The sequence below is a fragment of the Enoplosus armatus genome, chromosome 6, assembly GCF_043641665.1.
Source record: "Enoplosus armatus isolate fEnoArm2 chromosome 6, fEnoArm2.hap1, whole genome shotgun sequence".
NCBI lineage: Eukaryota > Metazoa > Chordata > Actinopteri > Centrarchiformes > Enoplosidae > Enoplosus > Enoplosus armatus.
The window spans coordinates 17,915,548-17,936,861 of NC_092185.1; the positions used below are offsets into that span (position 1 = coordinate 17,915,548).

At 42.7% G+C, this 21,314-nt stretch overlaps 2 protein-coding genes across 3 annotated transcripts in view; one reads left to right on the forward strand and one right to left on the reverse strand.

The window, feature by feature from the left end:
• brsk2a (BR serine/threonine kinase 2a) overlaps nt 1-1,971 on the forward strand; it is a 152,135-nt gene extending 150,164 nt beyond the window's left edge. Inside the window, exon 19 of the mRNA XM_070906877.1 lies at nt 1,751-1,971. Within this exon, the coding sequence (XP_070762978.1) occupies nt 1,751-1,971 (221 nt within the window). The remainder of the gene's footprint in view (nt 1-1,750) is intronic.
• A 2,927-nt stretch (nt 1,972-4,898) lies between these two features.
• abtb2b (ankyrin repeat and BTB (POZ) domain containing 2b) overlaps nt 4,899-21,314 on the reverse strand; it is a 46,392-nt gene continuing 29,976 nt past the window's right edge. Inside the window, exons 3-17 of one of the 2 annotated variants that reach the window (XM_070908184.1) lie at nt 18,554-18,764; nt 12,595-12,747; nt 12,071-12,236; nt 11,804-11,893; nt 11,497-11,598; nt 11,136-11,232; nt 10,162-10,297; nt 9,435-9,712; nt 9,158-9,336; nt 8,933-9,038; nt 7,869-7,971; nt 7,662-7,749; nt 7,462-7,530; nt 6,513-6,626; nt 4,899-6,134 (exon numbers count right to left, since the gene is read on the reverse strand). In XM_070908184.1, coding sequence (XP_070764285.1) covers nt 5,901-6,134; nt 6,513-6,626; nt 7,462-7,530; nt 7,662-7,749; nt 7,869-7,971; nt 8,933-9,038; nt 9,158-9,336; nt 9,435-9,712; nt 10,162-10,297; nt 11,136-11,232; nt 11,497-11,598; nt 11,804-11,893; nt 12,071-12,236; nt 12,595-12,747; nt 18,554-18,764 — 2,126 coding nt within the window. In that variant the 3' untranslated portion in view covers nt 4,899-5,900. The remainder of the gene's footprint in view (nt 6,135-6,512; nt 6,627-7,461; nt 7,531-7,661; nt 7,750-7,868; nt 7,972-8,932; nt 9,039-9,157; nt 9,337-9,434; nt 9,713-10,161; nt 10,298-11,135; nt 11,233-11,496; nt 11,599-11,803; nt 11,894-12,070; nt 12,237-12,594; nt 12,748-18,553; nt 18,765-21,314) is intronic. The other variant, XM_070908185.1, reaches the window with a different exon arrangement.

The following is a 21,314-nucleotide window of genomic DNA, read 5'->3' on the forward strand; positions in this document are numbered from 1 at the left end:
CATTAAGTTTCATGAGTTTCCTGCCATTTTTTTTGAAAATGTGCAGATTTGGGTGGAGTGTAGTGAGTAAATGTGGAATTCTTCACACATGAGGAAGGAAGAGGGAACGTTGGGGAGAAGTTGGCGGCAACCATTTTCCAGCTGGATAATGGCACAGGCGAAACCAACTGTGGCACATTTACACACACACACACACACACACACACACACACACACACACACACACACACACACACACAGACAAACACAACCACAAACACACATTCACTCATTCATGATTAAATGAAGTTTGACCTTATCTCCAGGCTACTGCAGGCAGTCTTCACACTGCAGTATGCGCATATTGTCAGTCTGAGTTTTGAAATTGAGGCTTTCCAACAGCCTTTTATCAAGTGCAGATACACAGACACTCTCCAGTCCAGTGTGTGTCTTTTGTCATCTGTGCAGCACCCCTGCCTGTTTTTACTGATGTTGTCACTGTTCATTTGTCGGCCCACAGGACTCTGTTGTGCAAATGGCTCTTCTGCAAAGTATTCAGAGGCAGTCCTGTGTGTGACTGATAGTTCCCAGAGATGTGCTGTGTGTGCGCCATTAAAGAATACTGCGTCTTTATTTGCTCCATTTCTCATGTTTGGTGTCCTTACCACTCCACCGACCTGCAGTGGGACCATTAAAGCCCTGCAGAAAGCAGAGTGAGTGTGTTTAGCTGAAGATCATTTGCATGCCTACTGTCAGACGCACACACACACACGCTCTGCAAGTGTGATTATAGCAGTTAGTTGGAAGAAATAAACTTTCATTATTTAGCATATCCAATTTTATTCAGCACACATTAAGTTAAGACTATTTATGTCTTATATGCAACTTATCACAGTTTTCTGTTGTAATGAAATCACTTGAGTTGGACCTTTTTCTTACTTCAAAGAGTTGGCACAATGATGATACAGCCTCCCAGTGTGTTTGATGTCTTTTGCCTGGTTTTTATAGTTAGCTGAGGAGTAAAACTCTGAACTCAAGTGTAGAAATGTTCAAAGGTTGTCTCTTTGCTCTGGGCAGACTTGAGTCTAAATATTACTGTGTTAGATGCGCCTCACTTGGTACAATAGCCACAAGACAGGCAGTCTCCGTCATCTGTGCTTTGCCGGGGTTCAAGTTGCCCTTCAGTGCTATAATGGCATCAGCAAAAACTCCACAAACAATTAGTCTTAGCTTAAGGAGAGGAGACACAGATCCTTTAGTATCCCTCGTGGGCAACTTGGTCTTGAAACGCCGAGCTTTCTCACCATCCTTCCTCCATCATCTGTCCTGCTTCTGGCTGGCCAGACCTGCTCGGGCACCAGCTCATACAGATGACACACCACACTTTACTCTTTCTGCATCACAGTTTATATGTTAACGACATTTTCTTTAGTCTCAGCCTGCAGAAGCTGCTATTAGCTTCAGTCAGCCCCACAGTTTGCTTCAGTTTTAGAATGAATGGCTACTTGTGTGTTTCCATTGGTTGTGCTGCGACATGTGCATGGTTTATGGGAGCTCATAGTCTCGACATGGCTGCTGCAGCAGTTTTCATCCTCGCTGTGTCTGTCAGTCCTCCTCCTCCTCCTCCTCCTCCTCCTCACTTCTGCTTGCTCTGTCTTACCTGTAGCCGCGTCTCTATCCTGTGGACCCCATTGTTCAATAGTTTGTTTGTTCTCTTTCTTCTCTCTTTCCCTCTTTTTTTGTCCTCTTTTCTTCCCGTCTGTGTACCTAGGCAGCCCATTGAGTAACTTCTTTGACGTAATAAAACAACTTTTTTCAGACGAGAAGAACGGACAGGTGCCCTACCCCACTGGCACGCCCTCCAAGCACTGCCCCTCGCCCATGCACGTCCGGAGGCACGAGCCAGAAAATAATGACACCAAATGCCCCGCAGCGGGCCGAGACAGAGCCAAGTTGTCGCTGGCGTCTGTGGGGACACAGGAGGAGTCTTAGGCCGAGACGCCGTGTAGTCGAGCCAGTGCTAAAACCCATCCCAGTATCACAATAAGCCAGTGGTGCAGAGAGAATACTCTCTCTGTACATAGCTAGATGTACATAATTTATGGACATGTTTTGTATAAAAATGACTTTATATAGATAGAAATATATTGAGAGAATCAAAGTGAAATTTTACAAAAAGGATACTGCACCTACACAACAAACACACACTTCTGTCCTTCCATTCCCCTTTTCATTGCCCCTCAGTGTGCACCATCATAATCCACCCCTCTCCCCCAACCATCTAATCGCCTGTGGCCCTTGCTCTGTTTTTTGCTCCCTTGCTGCTAACCTGTGTGATGACCTGACTTGTTTCTGATACCAGGAATTATCCAGAAAACCTATTAAGTCCCTCCTCCTGCTCCCTGCTCCGTTCGCCCTCCCTCGACCACCACCCCCCCTTCCCCTGAGTGTGCTGAGAGACGGACATTTGTTGACGGAGGACTGCTTTTAGAGGCGCGCTGACAAAGAGGGGGGGGGGGGGGTAACCATGGAAACAGACCCTTCATGCAGACTTCTACCTTCATATCCCTGTGACCCTTCTCCACCTCTGGCAGCCATCAGTAGAAGTAGATGAAAATACCTTTAGTGTTCCCCATCTTAGAAAACACACAAACACACACACATGCACAACTAATCCACACGAATCCCTTTGAAACAAGAACGCACACTCCCCCTCACCAACCGGCCCCTTTTCCTCTCTTCGAGCTCAAGGAGCATTCATCAATTGGAAAACGAACATTTTACAAAAAGACACTGCAAAATATACAAAACATATACATGCATACGTGCACAGGTCCAGTATGTGCAGAAAACTCTGGGATGTATTAACAAGAACATGAACAACAACAACAACAAAACGAAGAAACACTGACTAATTCAGAGGAGGAGAGAAGGGGGAGGAGTTTTGTGGAAAGCCCAAACAGCCGACGCGGATGCTTGCTGGATTGTATTAGTTTGCTTTTTAATGTACTTTCTTTGTGAAGAACTGGGTTTAAAATACTAACTGACTTTGTTAGACTTAATACTATTGCTGCAAATGGACTGGAATTGTGATTTCAGAGAGGAGTGGGGTGTGAGCAGAACAGGGCAGTGGGGGAAATGGTACGATAGTATATGGTTGGGGGGGGGGGGGGGGGGGGGGGGGTATGTGGGTATTTAAAATGAATGATCTATTCTGTTGTACAGACTGATATCATTTCTTATGTAAAAAAAATGAAATGTCTAGTTGTGACACTATGTTTAGATACCATAGGGTCAGGTTGGTAAACCTGCGCCTGCCACATACTGTTATTTTAAATTCTTCCGTGTATTTTTGTTACATGATCATTTATGTCTTTGTTTGATTGACCTAATAATGATCCAAACATTCCTGTTTGTGTTCTCTGCAGCACTTTGTCTTTGGTTTTCCATTCATACCTCTCTCTTAGTCTCACTTACCAGCAGTAGGAGTAGAGGAACAAAAAAATGATGACGTGATAAATGCAATTGTGGATATTTTTGTATTTTTGTCCTTATTTATTCATGTTTGTTCATCTCACTGTTTGATTTCCTAATTTATTATAACTTGGCTATTTATATGAACAAAGCTGTTAGGTCAGTTGAATGTTATTTATTACCCTCTTGTGTGTTTGTAAATGGGGCAACATTTGAAGAAAAAATACTTTTTTTTTCTCTTTTGTTTTGGTCTGAATTTAACAGAATTATGTGAACATTGACAAGTCACGAATTCTCTTTCCCTGACCTCTCTGAAGAGGGAAAGAGAACTTGTGGGAACTCTTGGAAAAAACGATTTACCAGTAATTTAAGAATGTAGACTTAGCCTCTTTTTGGAGAGGGAATATGCTCTTCTATTGATATTTGTCAGTTTCATATTATTGTGCTTGTAGGCCAGGCCTGAGGAGAAGGACACCACAGATCCCAATCTACTTCTTCTCTTTGTAAATACAGACAAACCTTGGGGGTTGATTGTCTTCTCAACCATGCTGGGGATCCCTGCTCTATGCTTTTAGCTTGTATTGCTGTGTGCATGTCAAACATGAGCTTTTCTTTGCATGGCTTTAGTGTTCATGTTCCATGCCAAACTCACTCCTTCTCTCAGCCTTCATCGATTCTCTCTCCACAAAACTACCTTTTAATGTTTTCAATTCCCCCTCTGTCCCTTATTTTTCACCCTCTCTGCTTTTATTTCTAGCCTTCTTCTTTTTTCTTTTTTTTTTTAATTGTTCCCTCGCTCCCACTGATATTTTCCTTCCTCCTCCTCTTATCTTGTGCACAAAGTTTTTGAACGATGCTTCCTTTACTCTGTACCTCTCTCCGGAAGGCTCGGAGGTCTGGGCTCTCTCCACCTGTTGGTGGAAGAGGCACAGTGAGGGGATATCAGTACACAAACACAAAGCAATACCCTATTGTTCACCCTCCTTTCTGTTTTCTACAATGGGAAACTAGCAGCACCAAGGACATCCAGTGATTCTGAGGCCCAGAGCGGTCTTTTGACAGAGCAGGAACAAAACTGACTGATGTAATCCCCATATGAAATAACTGTGAGCATCTTCAGTGCTGAAACAAATAAACTCATTAAGTTATGGTGTGTTTGTTTTTCTTCTTTGTGCCTGTACATGTATGGCAGAAAACTGCCATATGGTCTGCATTTTCTCCATACTAAAATACATTAAGAGCTACAAAGTTAAGATTAATGTAGTGTAATTATATTCTTCCAGTGTAATTTAAATTTTCTTACTTCATGTTTCCAGCATTTCCTGTAAGAATTTGTTTCATTTATTCATTTTTTTTATTACTTTCATGTTGATTTGTGCATTTGCAAGTCTGAGTTGCCCTGGATTTCAGGTAAGTCTACACAAACCCACACAAACAGATGGCAGTGAAATGTTTGGAATACTTGTTTACCAGGTTTATTACAATATTCAGCATTAAAACAGACTTTATGTATTCCAAATCCCATGTTGGATTCTGCTGCTGTACCTGTGTAGAAGCATTAAACCTCAGCATACATAAGCTTAATTAACTGTTAGAGTGTACCTGGAAAAACAACAGCTACACAAAAGCAATTTTTCAACAATAATATTAATAATTTGCTTGGATTAAAAAACAAAATAAAAAGGGAACACCCCATTAAATACTCTCACATCTTTTTTTTTTCTCATTAAATAGAAAATGTCCATCCCACTCTTCAGTAAGTGTTTTGTTTCTGCTGTCATAACTTTTTAAAAATACAACATAAAAACATAGTTAGATAAAAAGTACATTTGTTAATCCAAAGCTTACATCAATGCTGGAGGCACTGTGTCTACCTCCTTCCCACTCTGCATCATTAGTTTGAACGGGACAAAGCCAAAAGTCCAGCATGGCCGCCTCACATGACTCTTTAATAGATGCTTCAGTCTATTGTCATTCAGTCAGAACCAGGAGGGTGCCTTCGATCCCAATCCTCCAAGGCAATTTATTACGTTACCAGTTTTGTCCATTAGAGGGCAGCAGTGTTTCATAATTCAGGGTTCCCACCTGTTGTCTCCATCTGTTGCTTCTCCATTTAAGCTTCCTGAGCCTTGGAGAACAAGCATCACATTGTCCAATTGTCGTCTTCATAAACATGCTGTACACTGCAATACATTTGACGATGGAGTGCTTGGCACAAAATATGAAACAGTGAATTGTCCACCGAGCGAAGTCACTGTCCGCTGCTGCCACTTAACTCGCTGATCTGTATCCCGGTGTCAAAGCACTGGAAGTTGCTTGTTACCAGAGATAGGATCAGATGTTACACCTTCTTAAGATCTGATCCTGTATCGGTGATGAAACTCCCGCTTCAACTGTCTTGCATTTAATTTCTGTCTTCTCTCCTCAGCAGCTGTCCCTTGTTGCCCTCAGACTCTGGAGGTGACGTAGAGAGAGCGTAGTCGTCGAGCCAGGGTGGCCTCCAGCTCCTCCAGAGGTGAGTCTCCCCGGCTGTGAACCAGCGTAGAAGTGGAGTTGTTCCCCTGTCGGGCCCCAGGGGGTCCCAACAGCAGGCTCCTGAAGCCCTCTCTCTCCAGTAGAGCAGGCATCTGCTGCAAGAAGTAACCTTCACAGAATGAGCTCAGCTCCATTGAACCATGGGCCTGGGGAGAGAGAGAATGGTCATATTTTATAGTACAAGTATAAATGTGAAGTGCTAAGAAAACAGCTTTTCAGTGTAGAATGTAGGCCATTTATCATGTAACATGATGTCTTTTGTGCAGTAAATTGGATTTCCTGGTTGATGTGTGGGATTAGAATCATGTCATGTCAATCATATTATTATACTGAGGTTTGTATTCATGCAAGTTTTTTTCATTTTAACATAAAACGTTTTCCTTCTGTGAGTCACCTTCTTTACAGAGGCACACAGTGCACAGCTCTGCTATATGATACAGCGGGCTATTCTTATTTGCATAGTTCACATAACAGTACAATATGATTCAGGTGTCTCACTGTGTGTGTGTGTATGTAAGCGTTACCTTGGCTGTCTTGTAGATGCTGACTGCATTATCCAGGTTGATGTGCTGAGAGCAGATGAGTTCACAGTGTCTTTGGAGCACCCCCAGCTGGAAAAGACTAGCAGCTGACAACAGCTGCAGGAGAAAACACAAGTAAATGTCAGTGACACTGGAGAAATACTGCCTGATATCTTATAGTTCATTCAGTAACATAAATAAAAGCTTAGATACAGCAGTAAAGGACAATTCTGTTACTTTGCTGACTAGCATAACACTGACAGAGAAGTCTCCAGTCAAATGATCCAAACCACATATCTGGAAATGCAAAGGACGGTGAAAGATGAAATTATTCAACGTGTCAAACATTTGCTGCCTTTTACTGCTTTTCTCTACCTTGACCTACTGGAAATAGTGTTGCTGTGCACACAAGCAGTTTTACAATGTAAAGTTTTAAACCATTGTAATGGATTGTATTTGTGGTATGTTCACCTTTGTTTTTAGTTCTAAATAGAGTTTGGGTTTGCGTGATTTCTTTTAAACACTTTACAGTACATCTACACTGCATTTACAGGCTTTAATGGAAAATCTAAGAGGTCTCACTGGGAATAGTACAGAAAAACATTGCATAGATGCATGTGGTGTAAGTTGCTGTTTGTTGTGTGTACCGTGATCATACTTGTCCCATGCTCATTCATTAGATTCTTCATCAAAACATGCACTTTGCTGTGCCGACAACCGTATGTCTCCACAAAAAAAGTTTTTGTCTAATTTTAATGCTTTTATAGAATTGTTGATTTTAAAGTTAATTGTCTCCATTGAGTTTATCACGTCGTCACCAGAGTTGTAACTGATGAGATGTGATCATTTTATCTTGTGAACATGTATTACTAATAACCCCTGGGATCTAAGAAATAAAATGGTTCACACAACTACCCAGATTAATGGTGTGTATTTATTTAGTGATTCTCACCTCCAGCAAGTCAGGCACATTAGTTCTCAGTGACTCTGTTCCTCCACAGTACAGGTATGACATCATCATCTGCAGAGAGGTCAAAGGTCTCATTAAGGAACATCTGTCTCCAGTTTTATCATCATCAATCCTGATTCACTGTGTCACTAAAATAGTAAAGTATTTTTCTTAAATCAGGCAATACAGAGTATATTTGTTACCTGGAAAATGCTGTACTTGACGTCAATGATCTCAATCTCCTTGTTGGGGCTTCCATCTGGTCCAGAGGATGCCAGCATATACTTTAATCTAAAAGAAAACAAATATCTCCGTCAAAACCTGTCAGGAAAATGTTTTTCTTTAAGAGACCACTGTCTCTCAGTAGGTTAATGTATCTTTCTGTCCAATGTGCACCTGTCTGCACGCACCTGTCAGAAGCTGTGATCAGCAGGACTCTGTGGCCGTAGAATGGTTTCCCCTCCAACACAAATGTCACATCTGACATCTCCTGGTTATTCAGGAAATGAGGGTCTGTAGGAAAACAAATCCAATGCAACTCCATTCACAAGACCGCTTTTTAGTGACAAGGAAGCCAGCCTGAACAGTGGTCCACCATTATATTAAGGAAGCTAGAGCTTTGTTCAGACAGTGTCTCGTATGTAGGTGTATCGTGATTCTGTTTAGATCCTCATCTTGAAAGTGTCTCATACTAACCACGTGTGTCAAGAGTTTGCCTTTTTAATCACATCTTATTGTATCTCTGGAAAACTCTTACTCCTGCTAAACAGAAAAATACTCATTTGCATTTGGTCATATAGCCAGAGAGAATTGCCTTGGCTGTTTGATACCTTGCCTCGGATACAGACTTCAAAACCTTGTCCAACGTTAACATTTGGCAGTCCAAAATTAATTTGCATTTACAGAAAACTCAATCTATGTTTTACACCACCTCTAAATGGTCAGGTATTGAGAGCCCAAAGCTTCCTCATTTCATTTTGGTGTAAACAAAACCTCAATTTAAAACTGTGAACTGGTAATCTCATCATGTAAGATGCAGTGATGTGTTGTGTTGTGTCTTAATGTACAGGGCTTATCATGTGTTTTTGGTCAATTCTTCTATCTGGGGCCACAACCTCAACAAGCATTTGTATTATGCGACTATTGACTATTCCAGCATCTCAATTGTGAGGAATTACTTCCTGTATTTGTCTTATGTAAGAGTAAACAGGCTATTTTGGGGTTTTGGACTGTTGGTCTGACAAAACAAGCAATTTGATAACTTCACCTTGGGCTTTAGGAAATAGTGACGGAAGGGGGATTTTTCACTTTTTGTGGTATTTTATAGACCAAACAATTAATACGATTAATCAAGAAAATAATTGCCAGATTAGTCAATAATTAAGGTAGTCTAAAAATGTCAACATAAAGCCATCACAGCCTAAAGACTGAGCTATATGTGGTCATATACATGTAAAAATCATAGTTTCCTTACCCAACTGTGCTGAAAGAGTTGCCTTCATCTCAGGGATGGCTGGAAGAGGTGCTGGGCCGAAACAGTGACTAAAAATAGCCGCCAACTGCTGTATAATGGCATCATTCTGGAGTGGAAGTGAAAGAGCCGAGAGGAGGGCATTATATCACACATCTAAACTCATTTCTTGCCGATAACATGAAGAAGAGGACAAGCAGACACATTGAGGTTTGTGTTTTATGATACCTTGGTGGTGCGTAAGATACTGAACATCAGGGGCAGGCCTATGGTGACCAGCTCCTCACAGTAGTCCTCTTCTCTGATGGTGGTGAACTCTCTGAGGAGTGAGAGGGTGACCCCTGCCCTGGACTGCTGCTGGGCACAGCGCAGAGATTCCAGCCACACATGTAGTTTCCATGGTACACCTGGGTCAAAAGGAAAGAAATGTTGTTTGGTTTTCAAACCAAGCTTTAAAACTAATTTGAAAAGTACGCAAATCCTCCTGTTGACAGCTGATAGGTACCCATAGCTCGTAGCTCCATGGTGACATCCAGGTAGCCATGCTCAGCGCTGTAGTAGCTGGCCTCTTGCAGAGCCTTCATCCTGGCCTTGCAGAGCCTTGCTATGCCCACCTCTGGCAGGGCCCCAGGGCCAGAGGAAGGGGTGGGGTGAGGGGAGAGGGGGAGGAAAGGGCAGATACCGGCCTCCTCACCCTCCACCCCCTCAGCTAAGATCTCCTCCAGAGACAGGACATCCTCTTTGACTTGCTGGGGCTGAGTCAGTAGCTTTCTCAGCACGTTCCTGACAAGATAAATAGGAGGAAGAGGGGGGGGGGGGGGGGGCAAGGAAGCAAGGAAAGAAAGCAAGCACAAAAACATTAATGTATGTCCAAACTGCAACACATACATCCATTTCTGTGACCCTCCTCTCTGCTTACATAATCTGTCACCCTCACTGTGGAATGTGACGTGTTGAGTCTACATTGTGTTCACACATACACACAGTGAACAGGTGGAGAGGTTTACGCTTCCAGTTGGTGTTCAGAGACAGATGGACTCTGAATAAAAGGAGACCCTGAATTTGCTTTATACTTTCAAGGTCTTGCATTTCTCTGCATCATAAAAGGGAAGAATCTGTCCTCAAAACTCAAATTCTTCTCTGCAGTTAAGAGGCCAAAAGCGGGCAGTCTGTCAGAATCTTCCAGCAGCATCTGTTGGCAACATGCCGTTTTCAGACTAAGGGACACATACCTGTGTCCATGTGCGGCAGCATGACTGAAGCAGTTCATGTCTTCATAAAGGGATGACGTGAGGGCATTTCCATCGTGGATCTTTGATAAGGGGTCTGCGCCTCGTGCCAGGAGCAAACTCACCATCTCATAGTTGCCTGGGAAGCACATAAATGTCAATTACCTACAGATACAGAACACATTTAAATGGGATATTTTACCAGTATCATAAATATCTTCACTGTTTGCACAGCCATACTTTTAGTAATCTATTCTCCTTGTATTTTTTCCCCACTGGTGTAGTTAGTATTTTTGAATTGTTAACATATCACCCCACTCCATTGTTTGTTGTGTTTTTACTTCTTATTTTATAATTCATTGGTGCACTTATATTCTAGATGTCTTCTTTCTTCGTTTATGCTGCTGCAACGATTACATTTTACCACAGGGATAAATGAAGTTTTATCATTTTATTTTGCATTTTCAAACAAGCAAACACATTCATATTCGGCACTATTTACGCACTGTCATTGCTGCTATGTAGAGCATGTGTCTCTTTTACTATAGCTATGTGTGGCTTTTGAATGATCCCACAGAGGAATGCTGCCCAGCGGCTTCTAAACAACCACAGGCAGCACTCGGCTGCTTTCACTATGCCTTCCTTTACCCTCTCATTTCCTCATTCCTCCAGCCGATGTGTCATTCATAACTCAATCCTGTGCTACCCGTGGTGGTCTTTTGGGAAACTACTGTATTGGAGACTGATAATTATGAGAGTTATTGTTCACTGATTTGCAGACAGCGGCTTTAATTCATCCACCTCTTCCTTTGCTTGACCCTTCTACAGACTTCCTGCCTGTATAATTCAGTAGTAAGTAGTAATTTAGCTACCGTAAATCAGATCTGAGCAGACCTACTGTAAGACCAACAACATCGGCTGTGCCTTGTGTTGTACTGTGTGTGTTTTTGTGTGTGTACACGTGTGCGCTTGCCCACCTGCTGCTGAAGCCAGCTGCAATGGGGTGTCTGCTGTACTCTCCTGGCCATTGCGGACGGCGGCCCCCTCTACGTTGGCCCCTGCATCCAACAGGAGCTGGAGATACACACCACATCTGTTATACTCTGCAGTGTTTGACATCCTGTAACTCATTTATGGCCTGACCTCTGACCTCATATTTGTCACTCAACTTTTTAAGGTCTCACATCACATCCACAGTTAGCTCAGGACTACGTAGGACAACCTGCATTTATTGTTCCTGTATAGCGGGACATTTCCCCTCGAGTATGTCAAATTCAGGGCTAATACACTATCTACATCTGATGGTGGTGACAGCATGTGTGTGTACGTGTTTCCAACCTGCACTACTGAGATGTGTCCGTGCAGCACAGCGAAGGTGAGGGCTGCCCAGTGGCGACTATCAGGATGCACAGAGGGGTGTTTTGGGGAGCATGGTGGAACCTGGCAGCACAAGATGAATCAGTGTTACACACCAAGATCGATATCATACTCTCAAGAAATTATATATTACATTCACTGCAGCCTCTGTGATATTTAGCTATGCTTTAAAGCCGAGGCATCCCCTGTGGGTAAACGCAGATGTTTACACAACATGCAACATTTATATAAATGTGTCCATATGTTGACATTGTTGAAGCATATGTACCGCCACATCAAGGTTGGCCCCGGCATCGATTAACATCTGGACTAAGGCCTCATCTCCAGCTGCGCAGGCATACATCAGAGGGGTCATCCCCTGAGTGACGAACAGAAAGGAGTGCAATGGACACATGAAAGAGGAGAAACAAATACAATACTTCTACGATACAAGTGCTGCTTAAAATCTTAATACGAGCACCAATGTGTAATGCTGTAATGTTCCTCTCAACACACGTCAAACATGATAACACACAAAGAGACAGATGTTCAGTACCTGGTCGTCCATGCTGTTGACCCCATCTGGCCCCAGCAGATCGATGGCTTGGCCAATGAGATCTGTGCGTCCACAATTGAGCATCCGAAAACCCAAGTCTAGATGGAACTTGTCTGTGGCAGCTCTGGAGTCCAGACGCTTGAAAGAGCTAAAGCAACATTCAGGCCTGATGACGGAGACAGAGACACAAAGAAAAGAGTATGTTAATAAATGACCAGTTCATGTTCAATTGGCTGAGTCGGAAAAGACACACCTCTGTTCTCCACTCAGACATATAAAACATAAGACACTGAGAGCTACAATAGTTTGTTTCGAGCACCTTGCACACTGTACATTTGCATCGGTTGGTTTTCTTTTTCTTTTCATGACAGTTGAATCAAGAAAACAAAATAAAGCTCATATGTGTGTGTAGTTTTATGCAACCAGATTCAGCCTAGAAATCCAGCAGGACAGCCCCAGTGAGTGTGTGAGTGTGTGTGTGTGTGTGTGTGTGTGTGTGTGTGTGTGTGTGTGTTCTCATTTACTTCAGCTGTCTCGGTTCACAGTCCAGTCCAGGGAGGAGTAGCCTTGCGGTCTGTCTGACATCATCACTGTCCACCAATAGACTCTTGCGATGCTCAGCATGAACTATGGCCACTCTCATCCACTCCATCAAAGGTGGCAGCAACAGGAATGGCCTGTAAAAAGAAAAGATAAATAATTCCACTTCTGTCCCATCTACATGCTTGGTACAGAAACATTTGTATAACCCAAATAAGGAAACATTTGTATTCAACTGTAATGTAGGTATTGTACACAGCAACCTCTCTGTTCTCATCAGCTCTCTGTTGTAATGAACCACAGCTCACACAATCAGGCTCGGTGTAAGACGCACTGCTCTAAGTGCTGACTGGAAGATTTCTTCACTCATGATTCAGTCATGTTGAGTGGGAACTCATAAACTGTCTTCAACGGGATGACTTATGTATGTCTGGCAGTACTTCCCCTCACCCTGACCAGTGCACAGTGAGTCACACACACTGCAACACTGCACAGAGCACCTCACCTCCACTAATCACACATATTTGCCAGCTTTTACACACCATATACAGTTCACCTTTAAAGTCGTCATATGTGCAAGCACACTGAAATAACAGATGTATAAATATGTGACTAATCAGTTTATATGTTGGTTGCCCGGTTGTGCCGTTAAACTTCGTCGATGTGATGGGAGATGAGAACAAAACTGTGACTTCGTTTGTGTTGTGGTTTTGATAAACAAAATACTGCAGTGGCTTCTGAATAATCAGCCTATTTTTAAACCAGCTGTAGCAGAATAAACTACCTAAGGGAGCCGAATGACGGTGCAGCACCCTGACATTGTTATAGATGGTTTCTATGATCTTAGCCAAAAAAACAACACAAGGAAAAGAGAAGTGAAACTACAAAGGCGAGAAAAGGTTTAAAATAGAAATGATAGACAAGATTGACCCGAGCCTGAGGGACCAAGAGAACATTAATGGTGGAGAAGCAGTAAACATCAGCAGAGGAATAAAAGAGAGCAGAACATTAGGTCTGCTGTGGTATTTGTAAACGTGGCATTCTGAAAGTCATCTGGATTATTCGAATGCTCCCCTTTTCTTTCTTTCTTCATTGTCCTCCTCTCACAACTATTCTTCTGAAACCCTTTAGACACCACCGGTGATATGGCTATCTGCAACGCCACGTCTAGCCGGTTATCTGGTATTAATCCCTTCTGCTCTGTGCCTTTCTCTCTCCATATGTGTGCCTGTGAAACAGTGACACATTATTGGGAATGTTATTGTTGTTTGCCTCAGTCAGAGTGTGTGTTAATGATTGTTTGAACACTGCCTCTGTGTTATCACGAGTTACTAAGCAGCCTTTCTCCTGCTGTGATGTTATTCTTAGCAGTGGCTTCACCTTTGTTCTGAGGAGATGCAAACACTCCAATGCATATCATGAATACAGAAAGCATGAGCAGTATACAAGCATATAGCTCTGCAGTGTGCATGCTATAGGGATTGTAGTTATTGTTAATGAGCACTGGGACCCCTGAAGTGCCATTCATTCTCCTCTCTGTGTTTACTTTAAGCAGGTACTTCTGCTCTCCTATAGAACAACTCTTTCTGTCTCATTCATCAGTGCTTTGTTAATCATGTAAAGTGGATCTTCTCCGTTTTATCAGAAGGTTTCAGAGAGTGAATGAGTTTTTAATACCTTACTTAATGTAACTGTACCTGCATTCAACAACAATTTAACAACCAAACATATACCCAAACTTTCTGACTGAACATAACTGAAATCTTTTCATAACTGGACAGTATAAGAAAATCAATTACCAGTAAAACAGCTGTTGAATCCAATTGTGGTTAGCAAAAAAGATGTGATGATGAATAAAACCTGTTTTTCATATTTTATTACTAAAACTGTTCTGTATTAGTTTTTAGCATTGCAGACATTATATTATAATTAAGGCCTTAAAAATAGCTTAAATTATTATCTAAATCTCAGACTTTTCCAGACTTTTAGGAACCTGCAGATACCCTGCAGTCTCCTGTTTCTGTCGATTTTGTCTTCTAGCTATTCTGTCAGATATTGCTTCAGTACTTTATCAGTCAGTGATCAGTCAGGAGGAGGGACTCTGCTGTCACCCAGGCGTGACAGTTAACAAGCAGACAAAGGGCTCATGGGATGGAAGAGAAATAGGAGGGGGATGTTAAATGGGTCTGATAGGTGCATATAAGGAGGTTTTGAGTGTTTGAGAAACGGCTGGGAGGCAGGTGGGGTATGTCATAATGAAGACGGGGGTTGGGTGGCAGTTTGGAGATGTAGAGTGTGTAGAGTGATAAGAAAGTCATGTTTCTAAGGTGAGGAGGGGCAGCAGGCTTGGGAATCAATGTTATAGTCCTCTTAATGGGATTCACTCCACACAAATTGGGCTGTGCGTGAGTCCGTGTGTTCATGTGTCTATGTCTTCCTGAATGCCACAGGGCATCCACCCTTCTACTTTACTGCGTGCTTGCACACGGCACTGGCACTAAACCAGAACTAAAGCAGCTCCAAACAACCGTATCAAGCTTTTACCACTTAGGGCTTATTGATCCATCAGAGAGATTTTCTCTGTCCTTCACTTTATCAATCAGCCTTTCACAGCCTGTGTTTTAGTGAGTAAAAAAAAGATGAAAATTCCAGACTAAAGTTGTGTCTCCCTTTCGCGGCCAGAAATAGTGGTTTTCCAATTAAATACTTTCAGCTGCATTTTATACCCAATTAACCTTTAATGTAAACAAAAATGCGTATCAACACAAATCAACTGAGGCCATATGTGTGTACACACCTTTGCCAGTGGCCCACGACTACAGACAGCGTGTCTGTACCATCACCCACACAGCTCTGGCCTCTATCCCACAATGCATTCCTTCTTCTTTCCTCAAATCTTTATCCCTCTATCTGAACTGCTCCCCCCATACACCTCCCATATGACCCCTGTGTCTGGGTTATGCCCCTCAGCCTGAAACACAAACTTCTGCTTCGTCGGAGAGTCAGTGCAACATCAAAGCTGAGCCGCCTGTTAACACTGAAACTAGATAGCGCTTCTGGCTAGCCTAGTGACCCGACATGCTAAGACTACACACTGAGAACAGCAGGGTGTAGACACACACAGATATCCATACACAAACTCTCCCACGCATGTTCACACGCATGCACATATAAACGTTTGCTCTGATTCATGGCGCCTCTCTCACCACCACCTGGCTGGTCATAAAAAGACAGTCAGCTCACACCGTGGTCAGGTGTGTTTGAATTCTAACCTGTCCAACATGAAAGCAAAGTCTTTTCTCCCCAGGAGGCAACATCACACATGCTACACTCGTCCCATATGCCCTGTGTGCCCTATATCCTCAAGCCCCAAGATTGAGTTCACATTGTAAGAAACTTCAATCAGGTCTTAAAGCAGACCCCATCATGCGCTGAAAAGGGTCAAGGTTAACCACTGATCTAGAGTCAGATTACTCTCATAAAGGCTCCATAAGGGAGGATGTGACCATATCTGATGTATCTGTGGTTAGAAGTAACCTCCACTGGCTACTTCTTATCACAGTAACACATCTATCCATTAGTGCTCCCTTCCATCCGCTGACGGAAGCAGAAGGGTCGGGGTGGTCTAATCAGCAGAGTGTTTGGAGGTGCTCGTTTTTTGGTGGAAAGACTATCAATGCAACCATTAAATACATTGATTAATAACTTTCAGCACTAATAAAACTTGTATTTTTCTATGCTGTGGCTTGAAGAGTGGAGTGTGACTGCAAAAATAAGTAGACACCCAGACAAATGTGTTTGCCCTACCCAATCTAATACTCCAATACAACATCATCAGTAACCACTACAGCTAAGCACCAGGTTTAAAGGATCATAACAAAAAGGGCGTCTCTCATAGTCTCGAGGATTCTGCAATAAGGCTCTCACCAGGCTCCCTATAATGTTTGATGATGTGGCCCACACAGATTTGGTGGTTTTGGGTTTCCACCAAAGATTTTTATAAAGCTTTCAATAGAGGGTGAGCCAGAGAGATTGAGAGGCCCATTGAAGGAGAGAAGTCTGTATCATTACCAGGCACTCACATTGTAATCACTTCCAGGTTTGCACTGCCCTACTCTACCACCTGAGTCTGTCATGCATGCTAACATTTGCAGACACTACACATAGTCACACAGACAGGCATGTAGGCAAACCAGTAGATTTCTAGTAAGAAAAAAAACGAATGTTGCAGATGTTCCAAAGTATACAGTATAACAGGATGCTAAATCATTTCATCCTGCATACATGAACCAGGCTGATATACACCCAACATTAAAAACATCTGAGGACTTGGAAGAAACAGCCAGGATAGGGACAAGAGGGGCGTATATTTGCTGTTCTGTTCTCTTTGATGCTAATGAGGAGCCCACCTTTGCTCACTCACACTGTGTCTGCTCATTATTAAATGTATAGGAGCCAGCTGGCTGTGTGTGCACACGTGTGTGTTTAGGTAAGAAAATATGTAGATATGGCTGATTTCATCACAAAACCTTTCATGTAACTATGGTCAGGCCCTCATCATAACCTAACAATCACAAACACATGAATTTTTAGAGGTTAAAACATGAATTGATGAAAACAAACACACAAACATTCAACCCACTTACCACAGCAAACTGAACACACACACTTTAGTGGGAGCTGCATCCCATTTGTATGCTGGAGTGTTACCTTTAGACAGGCCTCCACACATCAGTTTAAAAAGTGTAATTAACCTTTACACATACAAGAGCACTTTTCTGTGACATTTTTTAACAAATAGTTACTCTGGGACACACACACACACACACACACACACACACACACACACACACACACACACACACACACACACACACACTGTGAGACCAGAACACAGATGTGTGGGCAGGCTGCAAGTACTTTTCTCTCTCACACAGACACAATTGTAACTAATAATCTGACTTTAATTGACGGCACATAAGTGAGAGATTATGTGCTGTCAGTTAAAGTTTATTTGAGTTACTGAATATCACCATTACTGAACTGTAAACTGTGAGCACATATTGTTATGCAACCCTATGTTTTAAGAAGTTACATCAATTCATTTTGGAGGAAAAGAAACATGCCACAGTTCAGGGCTACTCATTGCTTTCTGTTTTCTTCCCAACAACATGAAACTAATATTGTAATATTAGCCAAAACATGATCAGGTATACTTCTAAAACCAAAACATTACACTAAAATATAAATGTGATGTGCTACTTTGCATTAAGACTGTCCAAATATTTGCATGCACTTGTCTCAGGCTGGAAAAAAGGACAAGAATTTCCATAATTGTTCTACAAAGGCAACCCAAGGACGATCTGAGGAGACTCCAACAGAATTACAGACCATTAGTACCTCTTAAAATCCCTTAAACCACCAGTCTTCAGCCTAATTTACACTCTAAAGGTGCAATTCACCCTTCTCTCAGACTAACATTAACACCTGGAGTCTCTTGCTTACCTGTAATTTGCCAACAGAAAATTAACACTTCAATGACCAGAGGGCAATGGGATTAGGAATGGCTGAGAAAGGAAGGTGGTCTGTGAAAAAGATGTTCACTTGATTAGAACGTATTTGCTAATTTCTGAGGGTAGATGTTTGTGTATTTGAGTTTGTGTATTTGCAATGGCTAGAGTGCTGGCATTAATCACATTTCGGTCAACCTCATCAGCCAAATCAAACCCTTTCTAATGACAGATGTAATCAGGAAAACAAAACAAAGCACCAAATGCATGAAAGGGGACTCAAGAATACTACGAAACTAATTTTCTGAGGGTGGCTCCAAAACCAAAATGGAAAGAAACATCACTGTCTAAGATTAGATCTGTTATTTCACTGCCTGTGATACACTTTGGAGAGCATCTAAAACGCTCTTGTCCGGTCATGCATGACTCCCACCTCTCCTTGCTAAGTGCCATGCGTGGGGGATCTAAGTTGGGATTCTCCATGGACTCCATTTGTGGGCAGCGCAGGAAGTAGTAAAGGGTGTGGAGGGCGTCCGGCGACCAGGACACGGGCTGCTGGGGACGGGCGTGGCGGGCTGGGCTCAGTCCTGGGCGCACTGAGCTCAGGCGCTGCATGTGGTGCATTGCACGGGACACCAAGTCACCTGGAACAAAGGAAATATGAGAGAGAACAGAGTTAGATGGTTTAGTAGATATTTGTTCTAATAAATACATGAAGCTTGTTCATTTCATTTGCTCAGTATCAAAGATCACTGGAGTGGTATGTGACAAAATGAGGCACATTAAAAAAAAACTAAAACTATAACAAGAGTTCTCAGTGCTCAGTGTAAACCCTGTGGGCTCTTAATACTTTTGGATTTCCCCTTTTTCCTTTTTCCACTTACATTCAACCCTCCTTTACTCATTACTCTCCCGCCATGTCTCTAGTGGTATTTGCCATTAGCAGTGTCATTATCAGTGAGCACAGGCAGACGGCCAGTCTAAATCACTGAAGGAGTTAATGGGCTATCAGACAGTTGACCACAGGCTCTAATGAACCGTTCAACTGTTTCGGTATTGATGTAGTTCAATCATTGCACTCAGCCTGGAAAGGTGAAAATGTGGGTGTCAGTCACGTGATGAAAGCAAGGTTAAGATCTGTGCTTAATTCTTGTAAAATGTGTCTATATTTGTCTCAACTACAACTTGCTGTGCTGAGATAAAAACATAAGAAATATGCAGCTTATCAGAGGATTAATCCACCCACACTGGAAGCTAGGTGACAACCATGTGCAGTTGGATAAACGCCAATTCAGATTACTTTATGAAACTATATTAACCTAAACAGACATGGAATGATGCACAGAACACAAAAAAGAGGGTATAGGGCTGCAAGGAGTGGAGCTTGTAGATAACATCCTAGTGTGTGACCATGGGTGTCGTAGCAGGACTATAGTGGAGAGACAAAATATCAGTTATCACAGGGAGAGGATGTGGAGGAGGGGCAGAGAGAGGCAGAGTGAGGGAGGGGGGCCAGGTTGAACTTGGGATCATGTAACGCTCATTTAGCATAATTACCCCTGGGTTAATTTCTAACCAGATTACCCTGAGTGGGAGGGCTGCACTGGGGGCCAAGGCTGGGGAGCCCCGCAATGTGAGTATGTGCCTATATTAAGGGGTTTGGGGTACTCTGAGGGGGGTTAAATTTGAAGTGGCCCTCCCAAAACAGACCCCACTTCAAGCTGAAGGGCCTCCTTTGTGTTAACCACCACCAGCAGTCCCTCCAGGAGGTCTCCTAGGAATTCCTGCCCAAGATGGAGAGCCTCTCCCTGGCTTTCCAGCCCATATTGTGCCCCAAGGCTAAACCAAGCTCCAGGGGTCAGAAGGATATGAAATCCTTCATTCTTAGATAACATCTTATATTGGAGCCCTTGTGGAAGCCTGGAAGTCAATAAACCTCTTTTTGAATACATATTGATGTGATTGTGTGCCTCATAGGTAAAAGTTGCAAGACAGTGAAATGTTTTAAAGAATAGGATAATTAGAAGATGTTGACTAAACTGTCAGTCAATTCAATACAAACATGTTTACACAAGTTTTTATCTGGACTCTGTGCAACCCCAGATTGCTAATTGGCTTTACAGGCCTTAGCACAAATCTTCTTAAATTTGGGTTAGTCCAATCCTGATCTTTAATATTTCCCTCAGCTAACTGGATGTTAGTAGTTTCCCATAGCTGGTGAAGACCACCACAGAGCTGAAGATTAAACATTCAAATGTGTCTGAAGCTAACTTTCAGAACCAGTCTATTGCTTACACTATATTTTCAACAATTTTGGACATTTAGCTGAAATGTCCAGTATCCTGCCATCCATTATCCATCATGTTTATGCATGCTGTGTGTTCGTGTGTCTGGCCAAGTCCAGTCCAGAGATCCAGCAGGACTGAAAGTACAGATGCTCCTGTGTCTGCCTGGTCTGTTGGGCTCGGATCAGAGTGCCAAGCCCTCTGTGTTTTTGTTGTGTGTATGCGTATCGGTGAACACATGCCTGCGTGTGTGTGTGTTTGTAGGCGTGAATGAGTCTGAAGGATGCCAGTCCTGCCCAGAACAGCCCAGCTTCACACCACCAGAGAGATGTGGCACAAAGAGACCACTGAGGAAGTGAGAGAAAGAGTGTGTCTGTGTTTGGGAGTGTGTGTACACTTTCTTAATGCCTCACTAACGGCGGCAGCGTATGAACGTGGCCTTGTGCGGGAGAAACAAATGGCAGAGTGTTAGCTCATTTGGAGAAGGAAACCTACCCCCTGGCTCTCACCAACACTAATCTCCATCCCTCCTCCTCTCTTCCTGCCCTGACAACCTCACTCTTCACCTCTCTACCTTTCCATCATTTCCCCTGACCCCCCACCGCCCCACACATCTCAACCCTGCTTTAGCCACTATGTATACCGTCCTTAAACTTAATCCCCTACCTTTCCAACCTCCATCCACTCCCCCTCCCGTCTTTTTCTCACTTTTTAATGACCTGATTCCAGCTCTCCATCATAGCCTCCAGTTTAAACAAACCATATGTACAGTAGAGTACAGTATGACTATGTCAGTGCGTGTCTTTATGCCTATCTGTTTACCTACCTAAGTCCATCATGTGTATGAAACATGGACAACTAGAAGTGGCAATATTTCAAGAAATTCGTACAATCATTCAAACTTTAATG